General features: G+C 45.4%; 2 protein-coding genes across 3 annotated transcripts; both read left to right on the top strand.

Moving 5' to 3' along the window:
• Positions 1-3,183: 3,183 nt before the first annotated feature.
• On the top strand, positions 3,184-7,172 carry LOC116438118 (sushi, nidogen and EGF-like domain-containing protein 1). Of its 2 annotated transcripts, XM_032096772.1 has the most exons (8): positions 3,184-3,288; positions 4,029-4,073; positions 4,165-4,200; positions 4,494-4,624; positions 5,394-5,675; positions 5,822-5,959; positions 6,420-6,598; positions 7,052-7,172. In XM_032096772.1, exons 2-8 carry the CDS (start codon positions 4,037-4,039, stop codon positions 7,053-7,055), a joined length of 807 nt encoding a protein of 268 aa, XP_031952663.1. In that variant the 5' UTR covers positions 3,184-3,288; positions 4,029-4,036; the 3' UTR covers positions 7,056-7,172. The 2 variants fall into 2 exon arrangements, with proteins under 2 accessions (XP_031952663.1, XP_031952664.1); XM_032096773.1 differs by lacking the exon at positions 4,029-4,073 and having other exon boundaries at positions 3,186-3,288.
• Positions 7,173-8,651: 1,479 nt separating this feature from the next.
• LOC116438104 (IgGFc-binding protein-like) lies at positions 8,652-20,043 on the top strand. The gene is made up of 10 exons (XM_032096732.1): positions 8,652-8,787; positions 9,963-10,029; positions 10,944-12,197; positions 12,874-13,190; positions 13,674-14,004; positions 14,557-15,020; positions 16,433-16,994; positions 17,633-18,225; positions 18,447-19,024; positions 19,952-20,043. The coding sequence occupies exons 2-9, from the start codon at positions 9,969-9,971 to the stop codon at positions 18,831-18,833; spliced, it is 3,969 nt and encodes a 1,322-aa protein (XP_031952623.1). The 5' UTR covers positions 8,652-8,787; positions 9,963-9,968; the 3' UTR covers positions 18,834-19,024; positions 19,952-20,043.
• The last annotated feature ends 7,514 nt before the right edge of the window (positions 20,044-27,557 follow it).

Below are 27,557 nucleotides of genomic sequence, written 5' to 3'. Positions count from 1 at the left end.
TCTTTTTCATTTTCTGAAGTATGACAAGCCAGTTGAATCACAAATTTAATAATGTGTGCTCAGATTTTTATTGCAAAGCTGTAAATGAGCTTCTTTTTGTGTCTCCTTGCATTTGCTTCTCTTTTCCAAGGCTCATTGCAAAAAGCAACTAATGATAAATAAAACCCAAGTGTCAACCAGGGAGGTGTTCCCAGTGTCTCTTTCTCTCTATACTAATTAGGGGGCATAAGAAATTTAAGCACAGGGATTAAAAGCAAACAGAGACACCACTAGAGAGCAGATACAGGAGCTTTCACTACAAACTGGTACTGACAGATATTAATGCAATTAACTCAGTGCAACACTAAACCATCACTGACCTCCTGTTGCTGCAGAGTGGGAGCTGTGCTTCATCACTGGGGCTTACAGAGTCTTTTTAGAAAGCCTGCTGGCATCCCCAGCAGGTTTCCTGAAGGAGTCAAACAGAGATAAGCAGCATCCAGTGACCAGCCAGATAATCTGGCTCAGTGAGCCAGCCGAGAGCCTCCTCAGCAGGCAGGTGTCTGCAGCAGTGACTGATGGCATCATCCCAGCACGCTGGGGACAGCGTGTCACCCGTAACGGGGTCTGGCTGTCCTTGCCACACACTCTGGGGACCCTGATTAAAACATGCCATGCCTGCTTTCCGCTCCCGACCGAGGCTGCCCTTGGGCGGGACAGGCGATCCTTCAGGCGGCGATTTTTCCAGCTGCGTGCGGAGATCATTAGCACGGCAGGAAACGACACAGGAGCTGCCTCATCACATCAGATCAGTGTCTCACTAAGTCCTGCATCACAGCCCTGTGGACAGCCCTTTCCAGAGGCTTTGGGGGAAGGTGAGAGAGGCCACCCTGTTGGAATGCTGTAGAGTGAAAGTTCCAGAAGGAAAATGCAGCTGGTGTGTCACCTCCCTCCCTCCACCAGAAAAATAAAGAATTTATTGTGTTTAAGGCCACAGCTGCTGAGGAAGAAGGGAGTGAGGCTTAAATCCAGTGTTCTGGGATCAGTACCAGAGGGAAGAGGCAGGGAAGGGTGTTCTGCTTCTCTGTTGTAACTCTTGCTGGTTCCAGTTGTATGAAATTACAACAAAAACAACCTCCTCAAGACGCCAAATGCAGCAACAAATATTCACGGCACCATGTTCTAAGGCCAAGGTTTAAAACTAATGGGAATCCAAACTCCCGATTTCGGGTGTTTAAACAGACAGTTTTCCAAGCAGACAGAATTTGTGCCATTTGACTGAGCCTCCTTCAGGAGCTGAAAGTTGGATGCTCAGCAAGGAATCCATCAAGAATTTTGGGTGGCCTCGAAAGACATGACTCTCCAGACTGTGTCTTTCCCAGGCACCTGTGGCTAGGAGGCCAGCAAGGTAGTTTCTCACAGTGGACAGAAGGAAGCAACTGAATTTCAGAAGAAAACAGTTATTTTAATTCAAACTCCATATGTAAATCTCTTACCTGAGCTGAAAGTTCAGTTCAATCTAGAGAAAAGGAAAACCAGTATTTAACACTAATCAGAATCAACATGATCCATTTAGTATTCAAGTCCCAGGACAAGAAGATATGAATGAAAATAAGCTTTAAAACCAGCATTCAGCAAGATTTCCATCAAGCACAATTTTGCAGTTCATCCCAGCAATAGCAGCGTCCATGAAAGCTGTGTGTTGTGATAAAGTCTTAAATCAGGGAGGAAGAATAGAACAAACCAGTCCCAAACCAAACAAACCTCTTCATGTTGCACTAAGTTACAAAGAGCAAGAAATTTCACACCATCTTGTCACCAAACACTGAAAGCAGTGACACAAAGTGACTCCCAACATTAACCTTTCCTTGGAATTCCACTGCTTCTCCCTGCAAGGCCCTGGCAGAGTTTTTGCCGACGTTGTTGGCTCTCTCCAACAAAGTCACACAGGATTTTATTCCTTGCAGGAATGTCCTGGGGTTGTTTGCAGTGCAAGGACCAAGTGAGGTCCAGGAGTTGTGGTGAGTTTTAAACTCTGACCATTCAGAGCTGGTTTGAGGGACCAGGTTTCTGACCTGGCTGGAGGGAGGAGGGTTGTGAAACTGACCCCAAAATTCTGGAGAATTTGGGAGTGGGTGGGTGGATCCTGTTGCTGATGGGATCCCACAAGAAGTGTGGGACCCCTGTGGGTGAGGGGGTGAGGCACCCATGGTGACATCCCAGCTGACTCTCCTTCATGGAGCCCCTCCAAAAATCCAGTGATTTCCTCAGAATTGTTTCCCCCTTCAACCCCTGTCCGCCGTATCCAGGGAGACAGATTCAAATATGTCTGGTTTTTTCCCAAAATTAATGAGAGAAGTCCCAGCTGAGGATTCTGGAGAAGTCTGAGCTCAGCTGCTGGACAAAGGAACAACAACTTCAAAGAGCTTAAAGAAACCCATCTGGAATTGGGGGAAATAAGGTTTCTTAAAATATAAGCAAATAAAGGGGTTTTCCTTAGAAAAAAAAAAAAGAAGAAAAAAGAGAAATAATGAAGGATTTTCCTGCAAAAAATGTTTTAAAATGCCAGGTAAATAAGGAACAAGAATTTTTCCTTAAAATAAAGAGAATAAAAGGGTTTTTTTCCCTTAAAAAATCCCTAAAAATAGAGATATTAACTTTCTTCTAGGAAAAAAAAAAGAAAAAAAAAAAAACAACACCAAAAATGAGGGTATTTTAAAGGGGATTTTTTTTCCTCCAAAAAATAGCATTTCAGTGTATAAGGGCTTCTTTCTTCTTCCTGCAAAAAAAGGCCAAAGTATATAATAATGATTTGTCTTATCCTTCACAATAACAAAAAAAAGTCCTCAAAATCCCAAATAAACAGGGATAATCTATTTTCTTCCTGATAGCAACAAAGGAGCTAAGGGATCTATAATTAAAAAATAAGTTTAAAAGTACTTTTTTTTGTTTAAAAAAATTAAATCAGGGAGTAGAAGTTGAAAGTTTGGAAAGGGGCAAAAACCTCACATGTGTTGAGGAGGGATCCAGAGGTGTCTCCAGAACCCCAAAATTATTCAAAAAAGGGCTTCACTGTGCTTAAAAAAAAAATATATGGAGGAGCCCAAAATCCCCAACACGTGATTAAATGTCCCTCTCTAAAGAATCCAGGGAAAGCTCAGAGAGATTGGATGGGCGGAAAGTTGGCAAACTACGTGTTTCTGTAGTTTTTGTTTTGATAAAAGAAGGAGCAGGATGAGGCAAAAGCCAGCAATGTTGAGTGTTTGAGCTCATTTTCAGGCTGCAGTTCTTCGCTTCAACGTAACCCAGGTAAGGGAATTTTTATTCTGGTGGGATTTTGGTCACTTCTTGGAATACTGTCTCTTTAAAATCCTGATTTTTCATGGATTTAAGGAAGATTTGTCCCTTTAAATGACCTAAAAATACATGAAAAAATGTAAATAATCCTAAATTTATTCAGAAAAAAAGGCAAAATTCCTGAATTCGGGCATAGAAGGGGAAAAAATTCCTCAATTCATGCACACAAATAACAAAAATTTAAGATTCAATTAAATAAAAATTAAATAAAAATCCAAATAAATAGAAGAGAAAAATAGCATTCATCTAAAAAACTCTATTGAATAAAATGTCAATGCATTTAGAATTAAAAGTTAAAATGAAATTAAATAATCACTTAAATAAATTTTCGATCAAAATTCAAGCATATTAAATTAAAAATTCAAAAATTACATTTTAAAATTGGCTGAATTAAATTATATTAATGCTTAGAAATGCACTAAAATGAATTAAATTAAAAAGCCAACTTTTCAAATTCTTCAATTCTTTAAAGAAATGGTTAAAATGCCACACATACACAGAGCTCCACACACAAAATTCCTGGGAAAAGTGTGTGTTTGGTGTTTTAATGTGGATTTTTTTTGCCTCTGAAACCTCATTTTACTGCATTGTCTGTTTTGGGGGAGCATTGTTGGTTTGCTTGTTTTTTGGGTATTTTTTTAGGTTTTTAGTGGGGTTTTTTTAAGTTTTCCTGTTTTTTACAATTATTTTAGGGTCGAGGATGTCACCCACTAGTGTTTTCTTCCTCCTGATTTTAGGTAAAGGTTTGTTTCTGAAAAAGTGTTGTCATTTTCATCCCTGTTGGGAAAATGATTGATCGACTCATTTTCCTTCCTATTTTTTCCCCAGGTTCCATGGTGGACACCAAAACCTCATCTGAAAAAGGTGAATTTTGGGGGTTTTGCCCCAAAAAAACATTACTTCCACCTAAATCAAAATTTCTCCCACCCACATCATACCATTTTCCCACTATTCTCCCAAAATCCATGTGTTCCCCCTGTAATTCCACTGGGGTCATTCCCTTCCACCCCAGTTTCACCATGAAAACCCAGGAGAAGACACATCCATTTTTAGGTAACCAAGACCATGGGAACCACAAATTTGGTGGGTTTGGCCCCAAAATCCGTGTCATTGGGTGGGAATTTGGGGGCAGTTCCCAAATCCTGATTTTCCCACAGAGTCCCTGCTCTATCCCTATGGACCGCACCAGGGGGATAAAACTAACCCCAAACACGATGATGGGACATCCGAGGAGATCACCCTCTCTGCTCCCTTTACCTTCTACGGCAAATCCTACCAAACCGCCTTCGTAGGTCACCTCAAGTTCCATATTTTTGGGAATTTCCTCCATTTTTCCCAGTTTTCCCTCCATTTCTACTTAATTTTTCCTCTGTGTGTGTGTGTGTGTGTGTGTGTGTCCCCAAAATCCCAAAATCAACCCTTCTTGAGTTCATAGAGGGATTTGTTCTTGGACACTGAAACATCTTCAGATGGGGGGGGGGATCTTAAGGGGACTGGCGCTGTTGGGGAGGTTGGAGGGACTTGGGGGGTCCTGAGGATGGTGCGTGATGGTGTGGTCCTTTGTGGTCGTATGGCTGGTGAGTCTTGAGGCAGTTGGTTTTGGGTGGTCCCATATGGGTTGGATCCTGGGGTGTGTTGGTGGGTGTTGTGGGATCACATGGGTGGTGGGTTTTGCGAGGGTCCTGGAAGGGTGGATCTTGGGAGGGTTGGTGAGTGTTGTGGGGTCCTGTGGGTGGTGGGTCTCAGGAGGGTCCTGGGGGTTGTGGGTATTGGGGGTTCTATGGATGTTTGATGTTCATGGGGTCCCATGGGGTGGTGTGTCTTGGGAGGTTGGTGGGTTTTGAGGGGTTCTATGGGTGTTGGGGGGTCACATGGGTGGGGGTTCCCATGGTTTGTGGGTCTTGGGGGAGTCCTGTGGGTGATGGATCTTGGGGAGCTGGTAGGTGTTGGGGAGTCCCTATGGGTGGTGGTTCTTGGGGTGCTTGGAGGGTCCATCTCAAGGACTCCACAGCACAAGTCAAGGTGTTGCACCCACCCGCTCCTGGTGTCACCTCCAGGTGAACAACAATGGGGTGATCTCCTTCGATGAGCCTGTCAGACAATACACCCCAGACCCCTTCCCTCTGGCGGATGGGCACCCTTTCGTAGCTCCCTACTGGGGGGACGTGGACAATGTGCTGGGTGGGGACATCTTCTACCGCCAGACCACTGACCCGGCGCTGCTGGCAGACATCAGCCAGGATATCACCCAGTACTTCCCCAAAAGCCCCTTCACTGCCACCTGGGCCTTGGTGGCCACCTGGGACCATGTGGCCTACTATGGCTCCACCTCACAAAAGGTGAGGTCCATGGTCCAGGGGGCATGAAGGTCACTGCTTGGCTCTTGTTGACCCACTTGGTGGCCTTGGTGACCCACTTATTTAGACCTCCATGACCTATTCTTGACTCCCATGACCCATCCTTGACTCCATGACCTTTTCCGTAGGGCAACACCTTCCAGGCTGTGCTGACAAGTGACTCCAAGATGTTCTACATCATCCTCAACTACTGGGACATCCAGTGGACCACAGGGGCAGCAAGTGATGGGGATGCTGAAACAGGACTCGGGGGGACCCCAGCACATGTAGGCGGGGAGGGTGGAGGACAGGGAGGAGGTTGTCCCATTCCATTTTCTGAGGATTACGATGATGAAGGTCAGGGATTGGCCCATCCCATTTCCTGGGGATGATGATGATCATGGTCATGATGAAGGTCCAGGAAGGGCCCACAACATTTTTGGGGAGGTCAAGTTGTCCTTTCCCATCTTCTGGAGATGATGATGATGATGATGAAGGTAAGAGGTTGGCCCATCCCAGCTATTGGAGACAGTAATGATAATAGAGATAATTATGATGATGATGATGATGGAGACAGGAGATTGGCCACCCTTCTTCTGGAGATCATGATCATGATAGTGAAAGTCATGGATTGGTCCATATCATTTCTGGAAGACACCAAATATGTTCACATCCTAACATCATTTGGGGGGCCCACCACCCCTTTGGGTAGGGTTGGCCCACGTAGATTCTCCCCCGATTTTCCAGGCGGGATTCAACAGCGGTGATGACACCAATTTCTACAACATTCCCGGATCCCAAACCGATGCCATCATCAACATTACCACCACCTCCAATGTCAAGGTCCCAGGACGCTGGGTCTTTCGAGTGGACGACTTCCAGGTGACAGGTGTGGACCCCGCCAAGCTGAACAATGACTGCTGGTTGTAAGTTGGGCTTTTAGGGGAGAAAATTTGGAATTTTGAGGAAAGGGGGAAATCTGTCAGGGTGGAAAATTGGAAATGTTAAGGAAAACTGGGAATTTGGGGAGTAAATTCAGGGGTGAGGGGGGAGAAGTGGGGATTTGGGGGGATAATTTGTGATTGTGGGAGGGTTGTTGTGAATTTAGGGGAAGACTGGGGATTTCTTTTGTAAAATTGGGTATTTGGGGGGAACAGTAGGAATCTTGGTTGGTATATTGAGAATTTTGAGGCAAATTAGGAATTTGAGAATGGGAATTTTAGGAACAATTGGGAGTTTGTTGGGGAATGGTGGGGATTTTCTGAGATAATTTGTGCGGAAAATTTGGATTTTTTGGGGCAATATTGGGATTTTTTGAGGATATTGGGGATTTAGGCAGAAAGGGGTTCTTCCTCTTGGGCTGCTGCTGTCTCTTCTAGGTGAATTGAGGGGAGTGGGGCAGAGGGACATCAGTACTGCCACCGTTGTCACCGAGGAAGTTACTGCGAAGGTCAAGGTTATGTCAACTTCTACCAGAGTAATAAAATTGCAGCCAAGACATTGCGGTGTCCATATCCTTGTCATTGTCATGGTACCTCTGGTGATGTTATCACACTCATCTCACCGTCACTGTCAGTGTTCCAACAGTTACAGGAGGTCTGAGGGGTTTTGGGGTGAAATGTGACTGAATTCATCCAATTTTGCCTTTTTGGGTGTTAATTTCTGGGCTCTTTCACAGCATGAAGTTACATGCACATGGCACCCGTGTGCACAACAGACACAACCCACAACATATAATTTGGCACACATCCACCCCCCCTAAAATATTACATCTAAAACACGCTCGGACATCACAAGACACAACTTTACCCCTCCCCACCCTTGACCCCTACTCACAGAATCACAGGATCATTAAGGCTGGATGAGAACTCCAAGATCCTCAAATCCAACCTCTGACTGAACACTCCATGTCAAACAGACCACAGCACTGACTGCCACATCCAGATGTTTCTTGAACACTCCAGGGATGGCGACTCTACCACATCCCTGGGCAGACCCTTTCAGTGCCCAATCACACTTTCTGTGAAGAAATTCCTCCTGATGTCCAGCCTGAACCTCTCCTGGCGCAGCTTGAGACCATTTCCTCTTGTCTTGCTGCTGATTGCCTGGGACAAAAGATTCATTCCCACCTGGCTACAACCTCCTTTCCAGGTAGCTGTAGAGAGTGATAAAGTCATCCATAATCATCCTTATCTCCAGGCTGAGCTCCCCCCAACTCCCTCAGCTGCTCCTGGTGATCCAGACTCTTCCCCAGCTCTGATCCTTTCTCTGGACATGCTCCAGACATTGAGTGGCTGGTGCCACTCAATGTCCTTCTTGTCATGAGGGGCCCAGAGTTGCCCCCAGGATTCAAGGTGTGGCCTCAGGAGTGCCAGCACCGTCCAGAGGGACGGTCACTGCCCTGGTCCTGCTGCCACACCCTGGCTGGGACAGCCCAGGTGCCATTGGCCTTCTTGGCCACCTGGGAACACCTGGGCTCATGTTCAGCTGCCGTCACCAGCATCCCCAGGGCCTTTCCCAATGAGCAGCTTCCCAACCACTGTGGCCCAGCCTGGAGCTGCAGGGGGTTGTTGTGACCCAAGGGCAGGACCTGGCACTTCCCCTTGTTTCACCTCATGACATTGGCCACCATTGATCCCATCAATTCCTCAACCCACAAAATGCAATTTTTTAAAAATCCCTCCCTCGCCCTCCCTTATTTCCCTTTTCCCTCCTTTTTTACCCCAATAACACCCTCTATTTCTCAAAAAAATACCATTTTTTACTCCCTCACCTTCTTGTTACTGCAGAACAATTTAAACCTCATTGGGCAGAAAAACCTCGATATCTGGTAATGCCAAATTTTTACATCAGTTTTAGAAAAAACCACCCTGTTTTTCTCTCTGTTTTCACCTTTTCTGGCCAAAAATTATCTCATGTCATTGGGTGGGGTTGTCCCCTGGGGATGCCTGGATTAGTCATTTTCTTTCCCCTTTTTCTGCCAAAATTATAAAATAATTGAGGGAGGAGCCAGATCTGCTGTCCTGGGATTGTGTTTTCTTCACAGATTTGGGGATAAAACGGAGCTCTTTGGGGATACGGACCTAAGCTGGGGATCAAACAGGGCCGAAGGCAGGTAAGGGCAAAAGTCGATCTGATAAATGATAAATTTTTTTGCAGGAAAGACTCCAAAGTGGGAAAATCTACCTGAAAACTCCTCAAACTCCCCCTCCTCTCCCCCCCCCCCCCCCCCCCCCCCACCCCAGCCCTGGGTCTGGTCCTGGAAGCATCGGGATTGGAAGGTTTGTGAAGGGATTCTGGGGAGAAAAAGGAAGGATAGGGGAATGGAATGGAACAAGGGGGGGTGAGGGGAGGAAGGAAAGGAAGAAGAGAGAAGAAAAGTAAAAAATAAGGAGGAAAGGGAAATTGGGGAAAGAAGAGAGGAGAAAAAATAGGGGAAAGGGATAAAAGGGAAAAAAATGAGAAAAAAAAAAGGCGAGGAAATGAAAACTAGGGAAAGAAGGGAGGAAATAGGGGGAAATACCAGAAAGGGGGAAAAGAGTGAGACAAGGGAGAAAGAGGGAGGAAAAGGAAGCCAGGGAGGAAGGAAAAAAGAAAAATGCAGAAAGTGGAGGAAAAAAAGGGATAAGGGGATGAAAGGATAAAAAGGTAGGAGATTTTAAAAGTGGAAGAAAAGGAAAAAAAAGGGGAGGTAAGGAGTAAAAAGGGGGAAAAGGGGTAGAAAAGGGAAAAAAGATGAAGAAATGAAAAAGCCAAAAGGAGATTTGGATGGAAAAAGGGGATTTAGGGAAAAGAGGAGAAAATGGAAAAATTAAGCAAAAGAAAGAAGAGAATGGGTAAAACAAGGGGAAAAGAGGAAATTACAAAAACATAGAAAGAGAAAAAAGGAAAAGGGAGGAAGGGGGAAAGAAAAAAAGAGGGAAAGGGAAAGGAGATGCAAAGGTACCTTGGCTGGTGGGGGAAATGATGAGGACAGGAGGTTGCCCACTCTTCTTCAGGAGATGATGAAAATGCCCCCCAAAAGCCAATTTAGGGGTCAAGTACACTAAAATTCAGATTTTTGAGTAAGTGCAATTAAAATAGTGAATTTGAGGACAGCTTGAGTGAGAAGAACAGATATTGGGGACACATTTGATAAACCATTGATTTTTGGGATGAGTGCAAGGCTGAAACCCACATATTTTGGGGATTTGTGTAAATTATATGTCAAGAAATGGTGAATTTTGGGAAAATTCTAGTGAGATTTAAAAAATATGAGGATTTGACTGTTTTCTTACCTTTTGCACCCAGAGCATCATGGACAGCAGCCTGGGAAAAGCTGATGTACTGAGATGGTTCTGGATTGTTATGTTCTGGGGTAAGTTGAAGCAGAGTGAGGAAATGCCCTAAAAGCTCTAAAATTCCCCTGAAATTATGAGTTTCCTCAAAATAAGGGTTTTCTAGCCCAAAACAGCCTTTTTCTAGCCCAGCCCAAAAGCTCCATCTTTTGCCCAGGGAATTAACTGGGATTCCATCAAATTCACGATTGTTCAAAGGGTTTGTTTCTGTGAATGATGATCCAACAGATTATTCTAATTCATTAAATATTTGTTCAGATCAAAGGACTTTACTCTCCCAACTGGAGAATGAGTGTATGAAAAATTCATCAAATCACTGATCAAATTAACACTCCATCAAATCAGTGATCTAACAAATTAAAAGTCCATAAAATCAATCAAGTACTTCAAATCCATAACCTATTAAATCAATAATCCATCAGATCAATACTAATTTAAATATTTTTCTCCAAAATAATATCCCATCAAATCAAATCGATAGTCCGTAAAATTAATAAACTGGCAAATCAAAATCAATGATCCATGAAATTAACACTCCATCAAATCAATAGTCTGCCCACTAAAAAGTCCATTAATTTATTAATCCATTGACTCAAAAGTCCATTGGCTCAATAATCTATTGAATCAATAATACATGAAATCAATGTTCCATCAAATTAATGGTCTAGCAAATGAAATCAAAGGTCAATCAGATTGAAAGTCCATCAAACCAATAATTTATCTAATCATTGAGCCATCAATTTAATAATCTATTGAATCGATAATCCATCAAATTGATCAAGTTGTTGAATCAGTAGTCCACGAAATCAATAATCCATCAATCAGTGATCCATGAAATCAATTGTCCATCAAACCAGTAATCCATCAAATCAATCAAATCTCCATCAAATCAATAATATATCAAATTACCCACTCCTCTCCTTCTCCCCCCCAGCTCTCCTCCATGCTCCCAGCATCACCTCTGAGATGTCACCACCTCACCTGGGTGATGAGTTCCTGGTGGCCTTCCTGCAGAATGGTGACCAACGTACCCTTCGTAGCGACTTCCGCCTCCTCCTTCTCACTGGGCCCTCCCCGTCCACCACTGCCACCATCTCCATGAAGAGACCTGGATTACGGATGACGGTGCAGGCAGCTGCCAACCAACCAGTCCTGGTGAAGATCCCACCCCAAGCAGAGATGATGGGAAGCCAAATTTTTGAAAATGCCGTGGTGGTGAAGACCACTGCTGCCATCACCGCAGTGATGGTCAACGACAAACCCACAGCAGCTGATTCTGCTGTCATTATCCCAGTCCACAGGTGGGGGACGGAATACCACGTGGTCACTCCCAACCCCGGCCCCACCCGCTATGCCCAGTTTGTGGTGGCCGCTTGGGATCAACCCACCACAGTCAACATTCATCTCAACACTGACGTCACCTTCCGTGGACGGCTGCACCGACGTGGCTCCACCCTCACCATCCCCCTGGAGCCTTTCCAAGCAGCGCAGATCCAGAGTGCAGCCGATCTTTCCGGAACACGGGTGGTGGCACAGAGGCCCGTGGCCATCTTCAGCGGTCTCACCTGTGTGGGCAGGTTGAGCCGCTGTGATCATGTCGTGGAACAGCTCCACCCGATCAGCCAATGGGGAAAATCCTTCCTTGTGCCACCAGTGCCCTTCCGGGGACAATCCAACCTTGTCTACATCACTGCTGCCCAACCAACACGTGTCACGGGTCATGGTGAGCGCACTGAGACCACGCGAGAGATACAACCCAACCATGCGCTGCTCTATGGCACCCAATCCCCGCTGGGCTTGTTCCTCACTTCTGAAGCTGGTGTCCAGGTTTTTCTGTTGGGCAGTGGCAGCAATAGCGGTGCAGTGACCTTTGAGCCATTTTTTGTCAACATCCCAGACATCACCAGTTACTGCAACTCCTACAGTGTCGTTGCGCTGGAGGGGTATGACAACCGCATCCTGCTGGTGGCCAAGACAGCAGAAACTTCTGGAATACTGCTGAACCAGAGGCCGTTAGGGAGTGTGGCGTGGGAGCCGATCCCTGGGACAGAATATTCATGGATTGGGATAAATTTAGGAAGCGGATTTGGAATCCATCATGTGGCGCATGAGACAGCGGCATTTGGGGTGTGGAACGTCGGGATGGGAGAGGGGAAGCGCTATGGAGCGGAGGGAGCTTGTGACAGTGGTGAGTGGAGGTGGACTTTGATATCAATAAATGATCTAGAATTATAGAGATATCAATAACAGATAGTTATAATAATTATACTTAAATACATGTAATCATCCAAATGACAAAAATCAATTAAATAAAAAATAATAGTATTACATAATAATATTATATTTTAGTAATATATCTTATATGATACTATATAATATTATATAATATAATAGTAACATTTTAAGAAAATACTAATGTACAAACATATAGGAAAAATAGTAAAAAACTAAATGTAATGTATTAAATAAATAAATAAGAATCAATGGAGAAATACATAGATAATACATAAAAATCGCTATCTAAAATATAAACATATAATAAATATAAATATCTAAATATTGGAGATAAATGTATATAAAATAACATGTCTGTGATAAATTTATATTTATACATTATTTAGAATTGTATACATTTATTATATTTTGAATAATTCTGTAAGATAGAAATACATAAGCAATACGTGGATAAATAATTCTTATCTAAACAAATATAGAAATAATATATAGATACTTAAAAATAATACAGAAAAACGTAAGTGTAATTACAAATCAGACATTAAAAAATGCAAAATATATAAACATAGACATATCAATAATATAATCAATTAATATAATTTAATCCCCTGTCACTAATAAACCCACAGACCCCTGCCAGCAGGTGCATTGCCGCCCCAAGGAGAGCTGTCACCTGGACAAGGGTGTGCCCACCTGCCGCCACGACTACCTGGGCACCTGCACAGGCTCCCCATCCCTGCAGTACCACACCTTTGATGGGGCATCTGTGTCCACCCGTGGTGGATGCAAGTACACCCTGGCCAGGTATTGTGGGAACGACCCTACCCTGCAGCACTTCGCCGTGGAGGAGCAACGGAGCCAGGATCACTCCGAGGATCCATTGGCCAATGTCTACATCTATGCCTACAATGTCTCCATCCGTGCTGGTGAGGACAGGGCCATCCAGGTGAGTTTCCCCAGGTATCGGATCTATTGTTCCCAATAAAACCATTTGTTCCAAGTGGATTAAAATTTATGGGTGAGTTTGACCTTCAAAAAATGAGGAAAAACACCAAAAAAGGTGGAAGAGGATAAATCATTGCAGTGTTGATGTTGGCATTAAAAAGGAAGTAGAAGTGCCACACCTATGGAATTTGGGGAATTTTTTCCATTCCCAATCAATTTTCCAGGTGGGATGTGATTTCTTCCAAACTTGGTCTCTGTACAAACAAAATTAGCTCAGAAGATAGAGAAAATGGTTCCAATTCGGGGTTTGAGCTTTTCTTGGTGTGAATGTCCAGGAATTAGGGCAAAAATTCTGATTTGTAATGCAAACTGATCATTCACAAAATAATTTCTCCCTCTGTTTGTATCTATGTGGTTTTTATGTCGTTGGAAACCACCTGCTGAGTTTTAACCCTCCTCCTCCACATCCTCCCCTCCCCACAAGGTTAACAACAAACCAACTGATCTTCCAGCCAGCCTGGAAGAGGGAAAAATCCAGATTTTCCAGAATGATGGTCGGACCATCCTCCAGACAGATTTTGGGCTGCAGGTGACCTATGATGAGGACCAGGTTATCATGGTGGCAGTGCCCAGCAGCTATTTTGGGGCCAGCTGTGGCCTCTGTGGCAACTTCAATGAGGATACAGATGATGAAGCAATGGTTCCCAATGGTATTCCTGGTGAAGGTGGTGAGGATTGGGCAGAAAGTTGGAGAGATCCCTCATGCCAGGAAGATTGTAGAGGCCAGGAGACTGCACAGGGCACAGAGGGCTGTGGTGAGTTCATGGGGGGAATCTGCAAGGGTCTTGGGGTAGGGAGAAAATACTCAGCTGTGGGTATTGGCCTATAGCAATGGTTGTAGACATCAACACAATCAATGTGTCTTTTCACCCCGAAACATCCCAAAATCCACCTATCTACTTGATCTGACCCCAGGTGTCCATAACACATGGAATTATACCAGCATTTTCCTGGAGGCTATCCCTTCTTGGTGTCTCATGAACTCCACAAACCTTGTAGGTATCAACATAACGAATGGGGAAGGAACCACCCCAAAATCTACCTGATCTCACTCCAGCTCCCCAAAAACGAGGGAATTATGCTGAGATTTTTCCTGAGGGTTGTCCCTGTGGGGTGTCCAGTTTGTTTTAGGTGTCAATGTAACCAACACCTCCCTTACAGGGAAGGCTTGCATTAGTTGGTTCTCCCTAAAACACTCCTAACCTCCCTGATTTGACTTCAGGTGTCCACAACACATGGAATTGCACTAGGGCTTTCCTGAGGACCATCCCTGTATGGTGTCTCACAGACTCTTAAATCCCTTGTAGGCATCAAGGCAACCAAAAACCCCAGCACCACTGCCTCTTCTTGTTTCCACAACAATCGCTCCTACAAGCTCCATGAGGAATTTTGGGAAGATGGGAGCTGCCGGAAGTGGTGTCGGTGTGAGGGTTCAGGGACAGTGACTTGTAAGCCAGGGGGATGTAGATCCCATGAGAAGTGTGTCATGGTTAATGGCATCGCCAAGTGTACACCCAACAAGCACTACACCTGCATCGGGACGGGTGACCCGCACTACACCACATTTGATGGGGTGAGGTTTGACTTCCAAGGCTCCTGCATCTACCAGTTTGCCGCCCTCTGCACCCCCAAGCCCACACTGGTGCCCTTCAATGTCACCGTGGAAAACAACCACCGCGGCAGCCGTGCTGTGTCCTTCACCAAGACCGTCAACCTGGAGGTCTATGGGAGTGTCATCAGCATGAGCCAGGAGCACCCACGAAAGGTCAAGGTGGGCAACCACTCAAGGAATACTTTTCACCCCCAAATTCCCTCAAAAAATCCTTTTCATCACCAAATTCCCTCATATTCCCCTTTTTTTCTGTTCTAATTATCTTTCTCCCACCAAAGTCTTTATTTTTCCCCCCGAAGTATCCTTTTTTATGCCAAATTCTCCATTTTCCCCCAGATTCCCCCTTTTTTCACCTAAATCCCCCTTTTTTTCCCCCAAATCCCCTTTATCTCCCCAAATGCCTTTTTTTACCACGTATTCCTTTTTACTCCTCTACTCCCCCCTTTCCCCCCAAATTGCTCGTTTCCCCCCAATTTCCCCTTTTCCCCCAAAATTCCCCAATTTGCCCCTCAAATTGTTCTTTTTTCCTGCAAAATCCCCTTCTCATGAAAATATTTCCTTTTCTCCCCTAAAATTCCTCTTCATTTGTCCATAAATTCTCCCCTTTTCTGCCTAAGTACTCTTCTTTTCACTCAAATCCCCCTTTTATCCCTCAAATACTACTCTTCCCCCCAAAATCACCTCTTTCCCCACAAAATCCTAATTCCCCCAATCCTCTTAGTTCCCCCAAATCATGTATTTTCCCTGAAATTCCCCCACTTTTTCCCAACAAATCTGCCTTTCCCCTCTAAATCCAACTTTTTCTTTCAAATTCCCTCTTTTTCTGCCAAATTCCTATTTTTCCCCAGACTCCCCCTTTTCCCCCAAAAATTCTCCTTTTTTCTTAAATACCATTTTTCCCCCAAATTCCCATTTTTTGGTCAAATTCCCGTTTTTTTTCTTCCCAGCTTCCTCCTTTATCCTCCAAATGACCCCTTTTCCCCCAAATTTCCATTTTTTCCCTCAAAATACCCTTTTTTACCCCAAATTTCCCTTTTTATCCTCAAATTTTCCCTTTTGTCCCCAGTTCCCATTTCTTCCTCAAAAATCTTTCTTTTTCAAATCATCCCTTTCCCCCCAAATTTAACTGTTTTCCCACAAATTCCCCCTTCTTTCCCAAATTCCCCATTTTTTCCACAAAAATCCCCAATACCCCAGATTCTCCTTTTTTTCCCTGAAAACCCCCACTCTTCCCCCCAAATTACCTTTTTACCACTAAACTCCAAATTTAACCCCAAATAATAGTAAGTATATAGTATATTAAAAACAAATTAAAATATAAAAATAATTCCAATAAAAATGCAAAAATAAATAAATAAGAATGAAAAGAATAAAGATAAAAATGAAAGCAAATAAAAAGTCAATAAGAAGAAATAAATGTAAAAAGAAAAAAATAGAATTAAAAATATAAAGTAAATTAAAATAAAATTGTAATATAAACAGAAATACAATAACCAAATAAAACTACCAAACTATGATTTCAAACCTCTTCCTTCCTGTCTCCACCCCTTGTCTCCCTCCCGCTCCTGCAGGTGGATGGCGCCTTTGTGTCCCTTCCCTTCACCCATCCCCACTTTTCCGTGTTCTACCGTGGTGTCCATGGCTTTGTCACCACTGACTTCGGTGTCACTGTCACCTTTGACTGGTACAGCTATGCCCGTGTTATCCTCCCCACCACCTACTCTGGTGCCGTCTGCGGTCTCTGTGGCAATGCCAATGGTGACCCTGATGATGACTTTGTCACCCCCGGTGGCCACCGCGCCTCCGATGAGACCCATCTGGGTGACAGCTGGAAGGTTGGGGATGTCCCCGGGTGCTCAGCTGGTTGTGGCACAGAGTGCCCAGTGTGTGATGCAGTGCAGGTGCAGCCATACCGTGGAGACAGGTACTGTGGGGTGATCGCCCGAGCAGGGGGACCCTTCCAGGAATGTCACCGTGTCATCAACCCGGAGCCGTTCCTGCAGGACTGTGCCTTCGATGCCTGTCACTACAAGGGACACCGTGACACTGTGTGTCAGGGTGTCTCTGCCTATGTCACCGCGTGCCAGAGTCAAGGGGTGAATGTGGGGATGTGGAGGACAGCAGAGTTCTGCGGTGAGTGTGGGTGGGATGGGGGAAAATGGGGCCCTCCTCCCTTCCTCCCTTCCTCCCTTCCTCCCTTCCTTCCTTTTCCTTCCTTCCTTCCTTTTCCTTCCTTCCTTTTCCTTCCTTCCTTCCTTCCTTCCTTCCTTCCTTCCTTCCTTCCTTCCTTCCTTCCTTCCTTCCTTCCTTCCTTCCTTCCTTCCTTCCTTCCTTCCTTCCTTCCTTCCTTCCTTCCTTCCTTCCTTCTTTCCTTCCTTCCTTTCTTCCTTCCTTCCTTCCTTCCTTCCTTCCTTCCTTCTTTCCTTCCTTCCTTTCTTCCTTCCTTCCTTCCTTCCTTCCTTCCTTCCTTCCTTCCTTCCTTCCTTCCTTCCTTCCTTCCTTCCTTCCTTCCTTCCTTCCTTCCTTCCTCCCTCCCTTCCTTCCTTCCTTCCTCCCTTCCTTCCTTCCTCCCTCCCTTCCTTCCTTCCTCTCTCCCTTCCTCCCTTCTTCCTTTCCTCCCTTCCTCCCTCCCTTCTTCCCCTTTCCCTTCCTCCCTCCTTCTTCATGCCCTCCCTTCCTCCATCCCTCCTTTCTTCCTACCTTCCTTGAGGGACTCCCCTTCCCTTCGGATATTCCCCTCACTCCCTCTTTTCTTCTGTTTTTTCCCCCAGCTCTTTCCTGCCCCCCTCACTCCCACTATGAGCTCTGTGGGAGCCCCTGCCAGCCCACCTGCCACACCCCCTCCGTCCCCTCTTCCTGTTCCACATCTCCTTGCTCCGAGGGCTGTTTCTGCAACACCGGTTATGTCCTCAGCGGCTCCGACTGTGTCCCCCACTCCGAGTGTGGCTGTGAGTACCTTGGTCACTACTATCAGAAGGACACTGAGTTTTACCCCGCATGCCGGGAACGCTGCCACTGCGGGACCAACGGCACAGTGACTTGCCAGGAGGCGTTCTGTGGTGCCCACGAGGAGTGCCGGGTGGAAGATGGCGTGTTGGGATGTCACCCCACCGGTTATGGCCGGTTGGTTGTGTCGGGAGACCCCCACTATGTCACCTTTGATGGACGCACCTTTAATATCCCGGGATCCTGCACCTACGTCCTGGCACGGGTGTGCGAGCCGGCACGACGATTGGTCAACTTCACGGTGTTGGTGGAGCATGAGGCAGGCAGTCACGGTGACCCAGTGCTGATGAAGAGGGTGGTGGTATCCATCCATGGGTACACCGTCACCATGGAGCGGGGACGGAGGTGGGAGGTGACGGTAAGTCTGGAGACCCCCACAGTGATGTGGTGATGATGAAGAGGGTGGTGGTGTCCATCCGTGGGTACAGTGTCAACTGCGGAGGAGATCCGGTGATTCCCATGGTAATGCCATGATTATAAGGAGGGTGGGTGTTTCCCTCCACATCTACACTGTCACCATGGAGTGGGTGTGGTGACTCTATATTGCGTGTTACACGTGTCACCCTGTCCCCATTCCAGGTGGACTCGGAGCGGTACACCCTCCCACTGGTGACAGAGAACAAGAAGTTCCGCATTGGCCAAGAGGGGAATAACATCATCCTCCACACTGCCGCAGGAGTCCGCATTCTCTACAACACAGCCACCTTCCTCCTCATCACTGTCCCCGACGTCTACCGTGGCCAGCTGTGCGGCTTGGGTGGTGACTATGACGGGGACCCCAGTGACGACTTCCGGCTGCCCAACGGGGTGCTGGCAGGAACCACTCAGGAATTTGTCACCTCCTGGAAGGTTCCAGAGAAGGACAGAGCATGCACTGATGGCTGTGACAACGGCGTGTGCAGCAGGTGTGATGTTGCCAGTGAGGTGACATATGGCAGGAACGGATCCTGTGGCATCATCCTGTGATGCAGAAGGGCCGTTCCGGGGGTGCCACCCACGTGTCAGCCCTGTGGAGTATTTCACCCACTGCGTTCATGACGTCTGTGCTGCCAGAGGGGACCACACTTGTGCCTTGTGCCATGCGCTACAGGCGTACGCCGCCGCTTGCCAGGCCGCTGTCGCTATAGTCGAAGCGTGGAGGACAAAGGACTTCTGCCGTAAGCCAGGAAGAAGTTCCTCACTCTGGGTCCTGTCTCCCTCAAAAGCCATATTTTCTCCTAGGAAAAAAACCCCTAAAGTTTTGGGAAAAAAAATCCCTCAAGATTGGGAAAATTAGTTTTTGAGAGAATTTCCCCCAGCTGAGGAAAATTTTTCTCATTTTAGAAAATGTTCCCTCACATTTTGAAAAAGTTCCCCTGAGTTTCAAAAAAATCTTCATGTTTTGCAAAAATTCCTTCAAATTTTAGGAAAAGTCATCCAATATTAAAAAAACCTTTAAAAAGTGAAAAAAAATTCAAATTTCAAAAAAGCCTTCGATTTTTGAAAGAATTCACTCAAATTTTAGAAAAATTCCCTTCTGTTTTGAAAAAAATCATCCTCCCATTACTCAAAAATTCCTTTAAAATTTGGAAGTTCTCCCTCAACTTTGATTAAAACCTTCCAATTGTGAAAAAAGCCTCAAAATCTGAAAAAATTGCTTACCATTTTGAAAAATAATCAAATTTTGAATAATTGCTTCCAACTTTGAACTTCTTTCCTCTAATTTCGTAAAACACCCTTCCGTTTTGAAAAAAATTTGCAGAAAGACTTCCAATTTTGCTAAAACCCTTCCCATTTTGGAAAAAAGCTCAAATTTCATGAAAAAAAACCCCCAAAATTTTTGAAGGGACTACCCAATTTTGGTAAAATGAATAACATTTTACTGAAAACACTCCACTATGGAGGAATAATGCCAATTAGGAATGGTGACCTCAAACTTAAAAAAACACAACCCAATTTTGAGAAGAAAAAAACCCCAGTTTTTATGAAAATGCCAAAACTAATAACTAATAAACTAAAACAAATAAAAGCCTCCCATTTTGAAAAATAATCCCTCACAACTTTGGAATTGTCCCAACAATGCTGTTTTCTCCCTTTTTCCCCAGCACTGTCCTGCCCCCCAAACAGCCACTACGAGCTCTGCACCCGCACCTGTGACCTCACCTGTGCTGCCCTCGTGGGCCCTGCCCCCTGCACCTGGGGGGGCTTTGAGGGGTGTCCGTGTGACGAGGGGTTTGTCTTCGATGGGGACACCTGCGTGTCACCCGAGCGCTGTGGCTGCCTCCACAGGGGACGCTACCTCAAGGTCAGATGACAGGGCAGGTGACATCTGAGGCTTGGGACTGGTGGGCTTATTTTGCTGGGAATCAGGTTGGGGGTTGGGCTGCCCCATCTAGAAAGTCCCAGAGGGTCTGGGGGAAAAAAAGGGCAATTAACAGCAAAAAGGACAATTGGCAGGGGAAAAAAAGGGCAATTACTGAGGGAGTAGCCTGGAAAAGTGAATTAATAATTAATGAGGAAAAAGGAACAATTAATGGTGAAAAAGGACAAATAACAGGAAAAATTTGTGATTAGCAGGGAAAAAGTTACCATGAACTGGTTGAGTTGCCCAAAGTCCCCCAAATCCACCTGAATTTCTCACTCTCTAGGATTTTCCCCCTTGGAAGTTGGGAAATACCCACAAAATTCGGGAGATGGGGCTTAAAACCTGCGTTATTTCCTGTTCCAGGCAGGTGAGATTGTCACCTTCAACAACTGCTCCAAGGAATGCCACTGTCACCCATCACGGGGACTGGTGTGCCGGGACACACAGTGTCCCCAGGACCAGGTGTGCGTCACCCGTGATGGGGCACAGGTGTGTGCCAGGAGTGAAGGCCACTGCCGGGTCATGCCTGGAGCCACCTTGACCACCTTTGATGGCATCGCCGGGCCCCTGTTGACCAGTGGCACCTACAAGGTGTCAGCCCTCTGCAATGAGAAGGCGCCAGATTGGTTCAAGGTGGTGATGGAGGTCAGCAACTGTCGTGACACAAATGTCCCTGCGGCCACAGCTGCCATCGTCTTCGTCCGTGAGGGCGTTGTCAGCGTCAACGGCAACATGGAGGTGTGGGTGAGTGGGGCAGGTGAGGGGGTTTTGGGTGGTTTGTGTCAATCTAGAGAGATTTGGGCAAAAATCTCTCTAGATTTTGCCTGGTAGTGAGCTACTTTGTCTGATGTGGAGCGAATTTGCTCCATAATGAGCCATTTTTGCAAAAAAAAAGAGTGATTTTGGCTCTAGCCAAGCTAGAGCCCTTTGCTCTCGAACAAATGGGTTTTTTATCATGTGTCTCGTAATTTTCTGTAATTTTCCGTAATTTTCCCAGGTCAATGGCCTCTTCAACCAGCCCCCCACCACCATCTCTGACTCTATCACTGTGACATCGTCCCGTGGGAATGTCACGATCACCCACCGCTCTGGGATGTCCGTCACCATCACCCAGGACGGGGAGGCGACCATCCCCTGTGACCTCAGGCCTGGCCTCCCGTCTCTGTGCCTCCTGTGGGAATTTCAACGGAAACTCCAGAGATGACTTGAAGCTTCCGGATGGACGTGATGCCCGGAGTGTTGGAGAAGTGGTGGACATGTGGAAATCCCGGGATTTTGCTGGATGGTGAGTGATTCCTAATTTACTTACCCCCAAATCCAAGAAAAATTTGGTTTTCCACCCAGATATTTGGCAATAATGTCAGTGGGGGAGGGGCTGGGCAGATCCTGGAAGGAATTTTCCAGTTTCTTTGGTTTCATCCGCAGCGACTGAAGCAGGATCCTGTGGGAACGATCCGGGTAAGCAACTGCTTTGCCAAAAAATGAGCCATCTTTCATTATAAGGGGCCTTTTTTTGCCCAATAATGAGACATTTTTCTCAACAATGAGCCATTCTGCATAGTAAATACCATTTTTTCCCCAAAATTGGCCATTTTCCCCAAAATCAGGCCATTACGCATAATGCTGACCCACTTTTGTGTAAAAATGACCCATTATTTGCATATTAACAATCCATTTTGCTTAACACTTCCCCATATTTGCCCAAAACTGACCCATTTCTGCCCAAAATGATGCGTTTCTCTTTCTTCCAGCCACATCTCCCACCAGATCCGTCAAGAAGTTGATGCTCCTGTATATCCCATCCCGTAGGTGGATCCACCTCAAACTCCCCCAAATTTGGGAAAATTCTGGATTTTGTCTCAAATCCATGAAATTTTCCTGGATTTTTCCCAAATGGATTAACTCTGCGTGGATCCTAATGCCCTGATATCCCATCCACTCTCTAGAATCCAAAAATAGATCAAGTTCAGGTCAAAAAGACCCAAACCCCAATGTTTTTTCCCATACAAAAAGGATCTTGCCAAGGGCTGGTTTTGATACAACAGTCAATAAATGCTTCTAAAGGCTTTTTGGGGGTGTGAATTTGAGGTTTATTTGCTGATTTGTAAAATTGGGGGGTCATTATCCCAAAGGGTAGGGATATCTTACCCCTAAATGTGGGTCAACATGGTCCCCAAGTGTGGGGCACTGGGACCCCTCTGTGGGGCATTGCAGCTCCAGAGTATGTGGCCTTCCTGACCCCAAAGTCCAGGACACTGTGACCCCTAAATTGTAACACCATGACCCCCAAGTGTGACACATCACAACCCCAAGCGTGCGGTGTTTTGACTGCAAATTTTGGGGCCATGAAACCAAAAATTGTGTAGCACTGTGACCCCTAAGTGTGGTATGTTTGACCCCAAAGTGTGGTGTAATGTGATTCCAAAGAGTGGGGCACTATGACACCTAAGTGTGGGGTGATATGATCCCCAAGTGTTTTTACCCCAAAATGTGGGGCATTGTGACCCCAAAATGTGGGTCACTGTGACCCCCAGGTGTGAGATATTGAGGCCCCCATATGTGAGTCACTGTGACCCCAAAGTGTGGAGTGTTTGACCTCAAAGTGTGGCACACCATGACCCCAAAGTATGGCACACTGTGACCCCCAAGTGTGAGGTATCTTGACAGCAAAGTGTGGGACAATGTGACCCAAGAGCACGTGGCACTATGACCTCAAAGTGTAGGGCATTCTGACCCCAAAATATGTGGTGTTTTGCCCCCAAAGTGTGAGGCACTGTAGCCCTTAAGTGTGTGGCATTGTGACCTCCAAGTGAGGGACATTGCAACCCCAAAGAGTGGGTGAATGTGACCCCCAAGTGTAGGGCTCTTTGACCCCAAAGTGTGAGGCACTGTGACCCCAAAATTTGGGACGATGTGACAATAAATGTGGGGTGCTGTTACCCGTAAGTGTGGGGCACTCTGAACCCCACGTGGGGGGCCCTTTAACCCCAAAGCATAGGATATCATGACCCTTAAGTGTGGTGCATTGTGGTCCCCAATTGTGGGACATTTTGACCCCAAAATGGGGGGCAGTGTGACCCCAAAGTTTCGGACAATGAGACCCAAAAGCATGGGGCAATATGACCCCCAATTTTGAGGTGTTATAACCCCAAAGTTCAGGGCATTGTGACCCCAGTGCTTGGGGTACTGTTCCCCACACTGAGCCCCTCCCTCCCCAGTCTCCCCTGTCCGTGCTGAATCACCCCTCACTCCCTCCCCACCTCTTTTTCCCTGTTTCTTCCCTATTCCCACCTGGATTCTTGACCACCAAGACTGTGGGGTGGGGACTCCCAATTCCTTCTCATTTACCTCCATGGGAGCAGGATATCTGATGTCTCCTACCCTGCCTTGGGAAGTCCCCAAATCTCCGAGTTCTCACCTCAAAAATAATAGCAAATACTAAAACCTTGGCAGTGGGATCCAAAATTCCCAGAAATACGAGAGGACCTGGCAGAATTCCCAGATATTTTCACAACAACTTGGGTCCAGCAAAAAGCCCTTGGAATTCTTCTGAAATAAAAGCTGCAAAAATAAGCGTAAAGGTTTTTAACCTTTTTTTTTTTGCCATTCTCCCCCTCAAAATCTGGCATTTTGTGGGTAGTAGATGCATTTTTTGGGTAAAAACTGGGAAAAGTTGGTGTGCAGGTAATTTTCAAGGAGACAGTCATGTGACTGGGGATTGTCTGGGGGAGTGGGGTGCCCCAAGGTGGTGGGAGGTGTGTGAGGTCTTTTGGTGTGACCCAAAGTGAAAGGAAGGTCTTGGGGATGGGAGCAGTTGGGAAAGGGGTTTGGGAATGGGGGTTTCTGTATTGCAGGTGTGGTGGAGGGGTTTTGGGATCCCCCAAGGGGGGGGGAGGAGGCTAAGGAGAGGGTCCAGCATCTCTGCCAGGCACTGGAAGCCCTGGGAGCACTGGGAGACAAAACTCAACTGGCATATTTCAAATATTATGTTACTCAAATATTCCCATATTCAATCAATATTCAACCATTATTATCGCAGTTGGGGTTTTTGTTTGATTTTTGTGTGACACAAAACCTTTGAGAGGGTTTTTTAATGGTTTTCTGAGTCAAGAATGAACATCCTCACAGTTTGCAATGAGAGTTCTTGCCTCCTTCACTATGAGCTCAGCATGTGAAAGGTATTTTTTTTTAAAGCATGTTCGTGGTCTGACTTTATTTTATTTTGGTTCTTAATTTTTTTCAACTATTAAAGGTTTTTCAGTCATCTACTTATGATGGTTTCTGAGCCCTGGAACACCTCGATTGTGGAGGATGTCTTGGAAGCCCTTTTAGGTTGTCATGTTGTAAGAGATCAATTGCAATAAATCAAAGGTTGATCAATATTCTGTCTTTTCCTCAGAGACAAATGCATTTAACTTTTCCTGCGTTTTAATGGAGGAAAAACTCCATTGACACGCAGGGATTGATGTTAACTCTTAAGTCATCCTTATTTGATAATTTATTCTGCTTCAAGTATTTTTATAACACAGTCACAAAAGATGCCCAAGTCTCTTGGAGAATAAAAGCTGTTGCTTTAAAATCATTAAGAGAATAAAATAAAATCCTCATTTAAATTTTTTTAAAAAAAGAAGATTCCCTTAAAATAAGACCATCCAGAGCGTACACATTCCACGTGGTGTTTTGCCACCTGTTCAAGCCAAATATCCTCCAGCAGTTTTCCAGGAGGAAAAGCTCATCTAGCTCAAAAGTACAGCCAGTTGTTTCTACATCAAAGACAAAATGCAGTTAGTTTCTGCCTCAAAATCAGCAGTCTGAGAAAATGCCTCCAATTAAAACAAACAAACAAGTCTCCCTTTGTTTTGTTGTTTTTCTTTTCTTTTGCCTGCAAGCATCAACATTTTAATTCTTTTTTTTTTTAAGATCATGCACTAGCTTTGGCTGCAAGGCCACAATTTAATTTACTCCTTAGTTGCACCCCTAATCATTCAAACTTTCAGTAAATTAAAAATGCCACCTTAAGCTTCCACTGAAAACCTTGTGGGAAAGTGGAAGTGCAGCTTTGATAATAAAGCACAAAAATATAAAGCAAAATGTGTGAATCTCACATTTTCTCACAGAGGATCTATAATGTGATCAACCTTTTCGTCTACCTATTTGTCAGACAAACTTAATTTAGGGAAAAAAAATTAAATAGGTAGTTGCAAATTAGTATCACCTTCTCTCCCTGTATATGTCAACAGATATATCCATAGATCCATCAGCCAGGGAGCGGTGGTGGCAATGATGGCAGCATGCAGGAGGTGGCACATAGAATCACAGAGTCACGGAATGGTTTGGGTTGGAAGGGACCTTAAAGCCCATCCAGCCCCACTCCCTGCCATGGGCAGGGAGGGATACCTTCCACTACCAGGAAAACCAGGTTGATCCAAGCCCCCTCCAGCCTGGCCTTGGACACTTCCAGGGATGGGGCAGCCACACATTCCACCCTGATTTTTGGACTCCTAATTAGTCACAGGCCTGTGTTTTTCTCTGGGATTCAAGATTCTTGGCTGGGGTCTCAATTTGTCAGTGATCTTTTATATTTGATGGTTCCACATACCCTCCCTGTGCCAGGGAGAGAGCAGAGTCCCAGCAGAAGCACTGGGTACCTCCAGTTCGTACCCTTGTGCCATGGCACAAGGCATGTGGTCTACTTTCAGAGTATTTCCACAAGCAAAACCAATGAAGATTACTTCTGAACCACAGAGAATTTTTCCCCCCTCATGGAGAACTTTTTTACTTAAACTAAGCAGGTGACTTCCCTTTTGGAATTGAAAGGGCCCAGGAGTAAACCTAGCTCCAGTCTCAGAGACTGGGTCACTTCTTCAGTAATTTTCTGCCTACAAATTCCACAGTAAAATTACCAAAGATATTTTCTTTCTGCGAAATAAACCTACATGTTTAGATATGGCTTTGTAAAATTCCTGTCTATGAAAGTGGATGCAATCTATAAGATTACGTAATATTGTTCATAATACTGATCCAGCTCTGGGAAAGACGAGCAGGTGTAAAGGTGTAACTGAGCTGGATGGAACAAGATAAGGCCAGACCATGGAAAAGAGAGGAAATAATGATACTGCCCCATATATCACTGTGATTTGGCACTGCTAAAACTCAACCCCTTCAGAGCTGAGATAGTATCGTGATAGTGGTGCCTTGCCCAGTCGCCATATTGCAAATAACTACAAGAATTGGGAGCAGGCTTTGATGCCAGCTGACTCAGAAACAGGAGAAGCTTTTAGTCCAACAAAATTATGATGAAACTGTGCTGTGTGAGTAAACTCTGATCACTTGCCAAAAACACCTGCTTTCCATGACTGCATCCTTCCTGCTATCTGCCAGCAAGCCTCCTTCTGCCTCTGCCTCCAGCCCTGGCATGGCAGTGAGCTGGCAAGGCATAGAGTGAGGCTGAGGTTGTAATCCTATTGTGTTTACAAAGTCTCAGAGCGTTTTGGGAAGCACTCTCACGCTCTTTGTCGAAGTTGTTCAATAATGTCCTCAGACAGCAGAGCTAGGAATTATAAATCCAGCACCAACGCAGGCAATGCAGTCAGTGCAGAAAAGTTCAATGACTGCTTCACTGTCCTGGTGAAGCAGGAGTGGAGCTGGCTGTGCAAGGAAGGAGCTATGCCTCTTAATTAAAAAAACAAAAACCCAAAAGTGTCCTTTTCCACTGATGAATCGTGGAGGAGGATGGAAAGATAAGAGGCATGGAATACAGCAGAGGAAAGGTGTGGAGAACTGCTGGAATACAAATGCAAAGCACCAGGAGAGCTTGCACCAACCAGACCTCTGTAGATGAACTTCAGCTTCTCAGGCCCTAAATGCAGTGAAGCAAGGAGGAGCTAGAGAAGTGGGAATATCTCTCAAAACAAGTCACACTTTTAGCTTGGCTTTCACTGCAGGGAAGATGTCCCCTGAAGCTTCTAAATCAATGTTCTGATGTTCTGTCATGGAAAACCCTCTCAGTATATTTTATGCAGATATACACGACCTTGCAACTCTACTATCACCAAGGGCACAGGAGCCCCCTCTGGGGCTGGTTTAAATGCCCACTTCCTAAGGGTTTTTTGTTGTGTTTTGGCTGCAGCAAGCAGGTGTTAAGAGATATTACAGGCTGTATCCCTCTGGGAGGGCCTGGTATCTGGGAAAAATGTAATAATCACTGATAACTTGTAAATGCCTTCCTTTGCCCAGCACGGAAGTGTCTCTTCTGCACTTCTCCTTTTCCTCAGAGGGCAGGAGTTATGAATCACCAAGGGAGGAAAACAATATAAACTTCTTTTGCTACCAGTTGATTCTGAACC

Source organism: Corvus moneduloides, chromosome Z (genome assembly GCF_009650955.1).
Source record: "Corvus moneduloides isolate bCorMon1 chromosome Z, bCorMon1.pri, whole genome shotgun sequence".
In the NCBI taxonomy this organism is placed as follows: Eukaryota; Metazoa; Chordata; class Aves; order Passeriformes; family Corvidae; genus Corvus; species Corvus moneduloides.
The sequence above is the reverse complement of the archived record's forward strand: the minus strand, read 5'-3'. Positions and strand labels throughout refer to the sequence as shown.

Coding starts and splice junctions, on each gene's coding strand:
- LOC116438118 (XM_032096772.1), top strand. CDS start 4,037: ATGTCACCCACTAGTGTTTTCTTCCTCCTGATTTTAG. Junction 4,201..4,493: donor CAAAACCTCATCTGAAAAAG/GTGAATTTTGGG, acceptor ATTTTCCCACAG/AGTCCCTGCTCTATCCCTAT. Junction 5,676..5,821: donor ATGGCTCCACCTCACAAAAG/GTGAGGTCCATG, acceptor CCTTTTCCGTAG/GGCAACACCTTCCAGGCTGT.
- LOC116438104 (XM_032096732.1), top strand. CDS start 9,969: ATGGACAGCAGCCTGGGAAAAGCTGATGTACTGAGATGGTTCTGGATT. Junction 14,005..14,556: donor ACAGGGCACAGAGGGCTGTG/GTGAGTTCATGG, acceptor AATCCCTTGTAG/GCATCAAGGCAACCAAAAAC. Junction 16,995..17,632: donor GAGGACAGCAGAGTTCTGCG/GTGAGTGTGGGT, acceptor TTTTTCCCCCAG/CTCTTTCCTGCCCCCCTCAC.